This window comes from Pogona vitticeps, chromosome 1, assembly GCF_051106095.1.
Source record: "Pogona vitticeps strain Pit_001003342236 chromosome 1, PviZW2.1, whole genome shotgun sequence".
In the NCBI taxonomy this organism is placed as follows: domain Eukaryota; kingdom Metazoa; phylum Chordata; class Lepidosauria; order Squamata; family Agamidae; genus Pogona; species Pogona vitticeps.
This window is the reverse complement of record NC_135783.1, coordinates 302,102,519-302,111,894: the sequence shown is the minus strand read 5'-3', so window position 1 is coordinate 302,111,894 and position 9,376 is coordinate 302,102,519. Positions and strand designations below refer to the sequence as shown.

General features: G+C 49.1%; 1 protein-coding gene across 1 annotated transcript; it reads right to left on the bottom strand.

Moving 5' to 3' along the window:
• Nucleotides 1-1,837: 1,837 nt before the first annotated feature.
• On the bottom strand, nt 1,838-6,210 carry LOC144588486 (uncharacterized). Its single transcript, XM_078391425.1, has 2 exons — nt 2,206-6,210; nt 1,838-1,949 (listed from the first exon to the last, which is right to left on the bottom strand). The coding sequence occupies exon 1, from the start codon at nt 5,403-5,405 to the stop codon at nt 3,960-3,962; it is 1,446 nt and encodes a 481-aa protein (XP_078247551.1). The 5' UTR covers nt 5,406-6,210; the 3' UTR covers nt 1,838-1,949; nt 2,206-3,959.
• Nucleotides 6,211-9,376: the final 3,166 nt, after the last annotated feature.

Genomic DNA, 9,376 nt, shown 5'->3' with positions numbered 1-9,376 from the left:
TGACTGAAGAGGAGGAAACTTCGTCCAGCAGGAAACATTCCTGCCACTGTGCTCCCATGCCTACTTTGAGGATGCAGCCTTTGCATCCAGTGCTTTGACTCACTGCTGCCTTTCTCACCTCATCCATAATGCTTTGTAGACTCAGCACCAGGATACTAATTTGAAAAGCAACTACATGAACTCTACCCAGCACAGCCACCTTGGGTTACTGTTTGCTTCCCAACCAATGCAGGTACAGGAAATAGACCAGCCTGCTTTTTGTGACTGGATGTGAGATTCATCCAGTCCTGCCTTTTGCATGATGTATTCTGCAGTTAAATAAGAAGGGGGACAATATACAGCCTTGTCGTACTCCTTTCCCAATTTTGAACCAGTCAGTTGTTCCATATCCAGTTCTAACTCTTGCTTCCTGTCCCACGTATAGATTTCTCAGGAGATAGATAAGGTGGTCAGGCACTCCCATTTCTTTTAAGAACTTGCCATAGTTTGCCATAGAACTTTAGATACTTGGATCATTCAGTGTTGTCTGATTACATTATACATTTTCACCACTTTCCCCCCAGATGCGTTTTTCTTTTCCTCAGTTTCATTATCGTATCTAGACAAGCACACCGTGGTTCTGGCAGCCACAGACAATCTAGCATGATCAAAGAAATACCTGAACACCTGAGAAAAAGACATTTCTATGAATATTCTTGGCAGAGCTCCACTTTTGCTTATTGTGAACAAAGCCTATGAGTGGGCGAACTGGTGGAGTAGAACAGATTTGAACAAAGAGGAATAATCGCTTCACCCACAGGTATTTGGGGATGTGAGGAAGAGTCAGAGAGTGAGCCGTCCCCTCAAACCCCTAGGGTGGAACAAATGGGAAATACAGAAGTCAGAATGGGAAATAGAGAACAAGGGAAACAGCAAGAGACAGAGACAAGAGCTGGAGAAAAGGAAGATGATCGCATGGAAGAGATAGGGTTGGCACGAGAGGAGAAGATGGTTAGTTCCGTTAGAAACAGCTGAGACAGGAGAGAAGAAGGGGTTAGGAGGTGTGAGGGAAAAGATTGACGTCTTCCTAACAACCGAAGAATATGATGAGCCTAAAGAGACTGAGAAAGTAACTGTGTTTAAGGAAGACAACAAAGAAACTAGACAAAGGAGTTCGTGTTTTCTGTACCTAGGAAAAGAGCCGCAAAGAACATAGATGAAGATGATGAGGGGAAACTAATTAAAGATAAAGCGAGACCCATAATACCAGGATTGATCCCAAAAGAATGGACGGTCCTGGTGTACCCCAAGGGCAGGGGTCCGGAGCGGCAGGTACACCAAGTAGATCCAGCCATAGTGAAAGAGAAGCTGACAGAGAGAGAATGGGCCCACCAGCCGTGTTGCGGGACCCTATGTGCGGTTCACAGCGGGTACCTGAGACCACCAACCGAACAGGAGATGTCGGCAAAAACTTATTACTGAAATATAATAGCAACGAAAAGTCCCTTATGTGGTTTTGGGAGAGTTCTCCCCAATTGTCGTTGGACAGTTCTATTGAGTTAAATAAGGAAGAAACTACAAGTTATGTTAATAAAAGTTCTTTTATTAATAATTCTGACTCGTATTTTGTATTGCCAGAAGATGAACAGCCAAAGGTAAACACCGAACCTGCTTACAGGGGAACAGTGGACAGACTAGATTTTCCTGTTGAAGATCTTTGTGCGTCCTGAATAAACTTCAGAATCCTTAAATGTCACCAAATTTGAGACAATAGCCTGGGTGATGAACACAGTTTTCCCTCAGCCTATGGACTTGTGTTATGCATATCCTCCTGGTAGCTCTCCTATCCAGGTTGCTGTAAAAGAACAGGTTACTTACCTGTAAACATGGTTCTTTAAGTGGATTCTCTATGAATACACACTGATGGGTTAAACAGCGCCTGCGCTGGTTCCTCTCGGAATTTTCCAGAGCTATGAGGGAAAAGATACAATGTTTGAGTTGCCCTGCACTGCGCAAGTGCAGCCCGCCAAAAATCCCCAGTTCCATGTGCCCGCACATAGAGAGAGTTGGAACTCAATCAGCAGTGACGGACACGTGGGGAGGTTGGGCGGGTCGTGTGTATTCATAGAGAATCCACTTAAAGAACCATGTTTACAGGTAAGTAACCTGTTCTTTAACGTGGTTCTCTATGAATCCACACTGATGGGTGACTACCAAGCTACTCACAGGATGGTGGGCCGTCACTGCAGCAGTGATGTAAGGATAGCCCTCCCGAATCTGGTCTCATTCTTGGCCCTGAGGTCCAGCCTGTAGTGTTTGATGAAGGTCGATACGCTGGACCAGGTAGCTGCTCTGCATATGTCGGGGATGTCTACCCCACGCAGCAGGGCCGTGGATGTGGCAACAGCTCGTGTAGAATGAGCACGCAGGTTTTCAGGGAGAGGTTTGTGCTGCAACTCATAGGCCAACGAAATGGTGGAAACCAGCCATCTGGACAGGGTCGACGTCGACGCAGCGGTCCCTTTACGCTGGCCATAATAACACAAGAACAGTCTGTGGACCTTCCTGAAGTCCTTGGTCCTTGAGATATAAAAGGATAATGCACGACGAACATCCAGACAATGGAGCGTGCGCTCAATATCTGAAGAGGGCTCAGAAAAGAGTAGGCAGCAACAGAGGTTGGTTGACATGAAACTCCGACACCACCTTGGGGAGGAAAGAGACATCTGGGTATAACACCACCTTGTCCTTGAAAAACTGGAGGTAAGGGGAATCAGCCTGGAGAGCCGCCAATTCACTAGCCCTACGGGCAGAAGTGATTGCCACAAGGAACAAAGTTTTCAGGGATAAAAACTTCAGGTCACAGGTAGCCATTGGCTCAAAAGGGGGACGAACCAGTGAGTGCAGTACTGTCTGTAAAGACCACTGAGGTAATGGCCGTCTCACAGGGGGTCTCATGTTGGATAGACCTCTGAAGAAAGCTTTCACCATCGGATGGGAAAACCATCTGGAGGATTGAGACCCCTTTGGTTGGAAAGTTACAATGGCTGAGGTGTACACCTTTAAGGTAGACTTGGTTAAACCAAGATCAAACAGGTGTCTGAGATACAGTAACAATGTAGATAAAGAGACGGGAGATGCTTGTAAGCCCCGTTCTGTAGTGAATTTGAGAAAACCTTGCCACTTGTGTTGGTAGAGCCGCATGGTAGAAGGCTTTCTCGCCTTGCCCAGGACCTCCATTATTGATGGGATATCCTCCACGCTGTCAATTGGAGGGAGTCCAGGTCTGGATGGAAGATCGACCCCGAGTCCTGAGTGATTAGGTGTGGGATGAGGGGAAGCTTGACCTTGTCGACTGCTGTCTGCAGAAGTAGAGAGAACCAAGGTTGTCTGGGCCACCAAGGTGCAATCAAGATTGCTTCTGCTTGCAGCTGGAGGGCTCTGACTACTGATCTCTGAACCAATGGCATGGGAGGAAACATGTATAGAAGGCCCTTGTGCCAAGGGATCATGAAAGCATCTCCCAACGATCCCTGGCCCCGTCCTGCCCTGGACACGTAGCGGGGACCTTGTTGGAGTCCTTGGCGAACATGTCGATTGACGGAGTTCCCCACCTGTGGCAGAGTTCCTGAAAGATTTGTGAGTCCAGCTCCCATTCGTGATTTTGAGTGGAGCGGCGACTGAGCTCGTCTGCAACGATGTTGTCTGTAGTGGCTATGTGGATGGCTACCGGGTAGATGTGCTCCTGGTAGCACCACTCCCAGAGATGTATCGACAGAAACAGAAGGGACTTTGACCTTGTGCCCCCCTGCTTGTTCACGTAAAACATCGCTGTGGTGTTGTCTGTGACGAGCTGAATCGCCCTGCCTCTCACAAGAGGTAGGAAGGACTTCAAGGCCTTTATGATGGCTAACAGCTCCAGGTGGTTTATGTGCAATTTTTTCTCCTGAGGGGACCACAGAGCGTTGATCTGATGACCCTCACAATGGGTGCCCCATCCCAGTGGACTCGCGTCTGTAGTGACTTGAGTTGTCAGATGGACAGGGCGGAAAGGACGCCCCACCAAAAGGTGAGGTCAGAAAGTCCACCATTGCAGCTGCTGTGCCAACTCCGGGGTGACAGTGAGGAGCTTGTTTTGACTGTCGAGGAGTGGATTGAAGAGGGACAGCATCCAAATTTGAAGTGAACGCATCTTGAGGCGAGCATGGGACAGGGTCGCCGTTGTGGAAGCCATGAGGCCTAGCAGATGTTGTGCAAGGCTTGCTTTTACTCTTGCCCTTGGCCTGAACTTTTTTATGGCTCTTACTAGCTTCTGGATGCATTCTGGGGGCATGAACATCCGAGCGTGTACTGAATCTAACCTCGCTCCGATGTAGTCCACCACCTGAGACGGATTCAGCTTGGACTTTTCGTGATTGACGGTAAGACCTAGTGACTGTAACGTCTGGAGAACATACTGAGTGTCCTTTAAGGCCTGATGTCTGGACGTCGAGACAATCAGCCAGTCGCCGATGTAGGGAAACACCTGGATCCCTTGAAGGCGGAGGTATGCTGCCACCGGAGCCATGCACTTGGTGAAAGTCCTGGGTGCTGTGGAAAGGCCGAAGGGTAAGGCCACAAACTGATAGATGGTGTTGTTGAAGAGTAGACGCAGATATTTCCTGTGGCTCCTGTGTATGGTGACATGGAAATATGCGTCTTTGAGATCCAGGACCACAAACCAGTCTCCCTGCCTGAGAAGATGGATGATGGACTCTAAGGTCACCATCTTGAACTTGCGTGCCTTGAGAAACTTGTTGAGGCTTCTCAGATCGAGGATGGGACGAAGGCCCCCGTCCTTCTTTGGAACCAGAAAGTATCGGGAGTAAAAACCGTCGAGGACATCCTCTGATGGCACCTTCTGGATAGCCCCTTTCTGAATGAGAGTCAGGATTTCCTCCTCCAGGATCGGATCGAATGATGTAGGGTTGACCTGTCCTAGAGGAGGCAACCTTATAAACTCCAGACGGTAACCGGAGGTGATAATGTTGAGAACCCAGATGTCTTTGGTGATGAGTCCAGTTGTGAAGGTAAGGAGAGAGGCGGGTGGTGTGGGAGGTTGGTACTGGAATAGTCAGGGAGTCAAAGGTACTGTTTTTGTTTCCTTGCAGACGTCTTGAAAGACTGCTTCTTGCGAGGTGGTTGTGGTCTGAAAGCAACAGATGAAGAAGATGAGGCCTGAGGAGGACGCTGAGAAGAGGTGCCTCCATAAGAACGGTAAGTACTGGTGGATGGCTGCTGATAGGAAGGGGAGGTATACTTTGAACGCCACTGTGGTTTGAACTGTTTAGTTTGAGGTTGCACTGAGTAGGACTTGGCTGTCTTTTTACTCTTGTGCAAACTCTCCAGGTTTTCATCGGTGTTTTGGCTGAAAAGACCTGAAACATCAAAGGGCAGGTTTTCTACCCTAGTTTTAATGTCCTCAACGATGTTAGCTGAACGCAGCCAAGCATGTCTCCTCAAGGTGATTAGAGAGGCAAAGTTCTTAGAAGTGGCTTCTGCCACATGGCGGGCGGCAAGCCGTTGATATTTGGACACCGTGAGGGCCTCAGCATGTGTATCCAGACAGAGCTGCCTTATATCTTCCGGTGCCATTTAAAGGGCTGGGAGGACCCTGGACCAAAGTTGTTTTTGGTAGGCACCCATGGCAACCAGATAATTGACAGCACGTAGGGTGAAGGTTGTCACTGAATACATGCGACGTGCCAGGATCTCAAGCTTCCTTCCCTCTTTGTTGGTTGGGGTGGGGTGGCCCTTTGTTGGAGTCTTAATAGAGCTAGACTCCACTATTAAAGAGTTAGGAGCGGGATGCATGAGAAGGAAAGAGGTATTCTCTCCATGTATTCTATATAGATTTTCAGTCCTCTTTGAGATAGTGGTAGCATTGGCAGGATGCTCCCAGAATTCCTTGATAAGATCCATCAGTTCTGGGATAAAGGACAGGCTGACTGGATGTGTCCTCTCCGCCTCAATGTCTCCGAAGATTAAATTCTCTTCCCTTCTTGGAGACTGTTCGACCGCCAGCTTTAGAGCTTGGGCCATACGCGCAACCATTTGAGTGTAGGAAGAAAAATCTTCCGACGGAGAAGATGGTTTGAGGTTAGCAGCCTCTGGAGGTAGAGGTTCCCCAGGAACAGGGACCTCTAAGGACACCTCGGACTCGTTGTCTTCCTCGACGTCGGAGGAATCTTCTTTGGGATGTTCCTCCTCGGAATGATAGGAAGAAGGGGGGGGAGGTACCCCCGAGCCCGAGGGTGCCGTTTTCGGGCATGAAGGAATCGCATCCTGAGGTTGTAGTGGTACACCAGGAGGGACGACGGGAGCGTCCTTTGGCACCGATGGTTTCGTGGAGCCCATATTCACCGGCCTCTTCGGGGGAGGGCTTCGACGTGGAGACCGTGAGCGAGAGGATGAGGAATAGGAGTATTTGGTTCTCTTTCTCCTATGTCTCCTTTCTCTCAAGGTCGAAGAGGACTCAGTGGAAGAATCCCTTCTTCGCCGTCTCCAGTGGGACCTCTTCCAACCCCGACTGTAATCTGAGTCGGACGGTGAGGAGTCCCTTCGGCGTCGGTGGCCTCGTCGGTGCTTCCTTCGGTGATGACGCTTCTTTCCCGGTGGTTCGTCGTCGGCCGAATTGGAAGCTGGACGCCGAGGGATCGGGTCTTCCAGAGGCTTAGTTGGTCGACCCCGTGGAGGGGGAGGCGATGTAGAACGACCCAACTCCGAGAGGAGTGAAGGAGATCGGGTTGTTCGCCCGGTAAGTATCGGGTTGAGCGGAACGCTCTTGGCGCCGGCAACGAGCTTGTCGAGCTGGCTAACCGTAGGCGATTTTCCCAAGTCCACCGGAGGCGGTTGGTGAGGCGGAATGGGAGCGCCCTGATCGGAGACCGAATCCCGGTCCCGAGAAGAGTCTTCGAGGAGTGGAGAAGGCACCGACGCCGAAACAGGCGAAACGACCAGGGTTATCTCCTTGGTCTTCGGCTTAGCCTTCGGTGCGGCCTTGGATGCAGGTTTCTTTGGCGGTCCTGAGGTCGAAGCGGGGACATCGGCAGACTTCTTCCCAGTAGGCAATTTCTTAGACTTTGCCTTGGAAGCCTTCTTAGGAACATCTTTGGACATCGACGGGGGTGAAGAGGAGACCAAAGTCACCTCCGAACGGACGGTGGAGACCGACTGGACGGATTCCATATCTGACGGTTGGGAAGCGGACAAAGTTCGGTTCCAAAGGAAAAACTTGAGTCGTTCCTGGCAAGATCTTAAGGTCGCCTTTGTGACAAACCCAGACCTACTGGGATCTGTCACACAGTTACTAAGCTGCCACCAACCATTCCCTTTAATAAGTCACACAGACCAGGGATGGATTTTTAAACAATAATGAATAAGGTTTATTTTAAATACACACAGGGAAAAATAAACAATCAGGTGAATAAGATAAAGTAACGTGGCTTAGTTTCACTCATACACACACACAGTTTGGTTCACACAGAACCCTTCACTTGAAGCACAGACCCTGAACCTATCAGTTCTGGCTATCCAACAGACACCTGAACCTATCAGGTTGGTACTCTGACACACAGTAGTACCCTGTCTGACACACGGACTCCCACAACAGCTTCTTCTCCCCAGCTGCTGCTTCGTCACATCCCAGTGTCTCCCAGTGTCTCTCCTCTCACCACACAGGCATCACATATTTATACAGTACAGCCCCTCCTCCTGATGTCCCGCCTTCCACTCCCCATAGGATGGAACTTTCCCTCCAAACCCATGACAGACAGGTAACATCAGTGCTGTATGTAACACCTCCCCTCTTTATAAGTTGTTTTGTAGGGGGAAAGCTAACGTGCTTTTCACCAAAAAACAACCTGAATAAAATACACAACAACAGTTATACATACCATATTATACTTACTCATACTTACATTCTAAGTTAACCATAGCACATAGGCATTTTAAACATTTACCATATACAATACATCCATTTACCTTTATTCATACAAACCAAATTCAACAAAACAGGTACATTTAACTTTTTGTCATCATTATATACACATAGTCCATGTTCTTTCGCCGTCTTCATTCTTCAGGTCTTCTTGATAAGGCGTCAGCAACACAGTTCACTGACCCTCTGACCACCTTCACTTCAAAGTCATAGTCCTGTAGGTTTAAAGCCCACCTCATAAGTTTGCTATTGTGGGTTTTCATTGTCTTTAACCATTGCAATGGTGAATGGTCAGTACACAGAATAAAATGTCTTCCCCAGATGTAAGGCTTGGCCTTCTGGATCGCGTAGACTATGGCCAAACACTCCTTCTCCACGGTTGCCAAATGTCTCTCACCTTTTTGAAGTTTCCTACTCAGGTAGTACACTGGATGCTGGTCACCATTCTCATCCTCCTGGCACAGAACTGCTCCTACCCCGCTGTTAGACGCATCTGTGTAGATGATGAACTCCCGGTCGAAGTCTGGAGCACACAGGACAGGATAGTTGATTAACGCCTCCTTCAGCCTCTGGAACGCCGCCTCACAGTCGCTGGTCCACGGGATGCGGTCATCAGCCTTCTTCCTCGTCAGATCGGTCAGCGGAGCCGCAATCTCGCTAAACCTCGGGATGAACCTCCTGTAGTAGCCCACCAACCCAAGAAATGATTTGACTTTTTTCTTGGTGTTGGGTCTAGGCCAATCACGAACAGCTTCTATTTTGGCCTCCAGGGGTTTTATCACTCCTCCCCCTACCATGTGACCCAAGTATTTTATTTCTGGGCTACCCAGCTGACACTTGCTGGCCTTTACTGTTAGCCCTGCTGCACTTAACCTCTGCAGCACTAACTCCAGGTGTATCAGGTGATCTTCCCAGGTATTACTGAAGATCCCTATGTCGTCAATGTAGGCCACTGTAAAGTCACTGAGCCCTACCAAGGTCTGGTCCATCAGCCTTTGGAATGTGGCTGGTGCATTTCTGAGACCAAAGCTCAGGACTCGAAACTCATAGAGACCAAAAGGGCTGCAAAAGGCAGTCTTTTCTTGATCCCTGGGATCAATTCTTAATTGCCAATATCCCTTTACCAGGTCCAATGATGAGATGAACCGACAACCCCCTATGGTTTCAATCAGGTTGTCTAGCCTGGGCATTGGGTAGGCATCAGGAGTGGTTACACGGTTTAATTTCCTGTAATCAACACAAAACCTAATGCTCCCATCAGGCTTGTCCACAAGGACTATCGGAGAGGACCAAGGGCTAGAAGAGGGGACGATTATGTTCTCCCTCAGCATCTCGTCCAGCTCCTTCCGCACCTTGTCCCTATAGGGTCCCGTTACTCGGTATGGGGATACTGCCTGCGGGGGTGCATCCCCTGTGTGG

Excerpts from the sequence above, each read along its gene's own strand:
- LOC144588486 (XM_078391425.1), bottom strand. The coding sequence starts at position 5,405 with ATGTTTCAGGTCTTTTCAGCCAAAACACCGATGAAAACCTGGAGAGTT.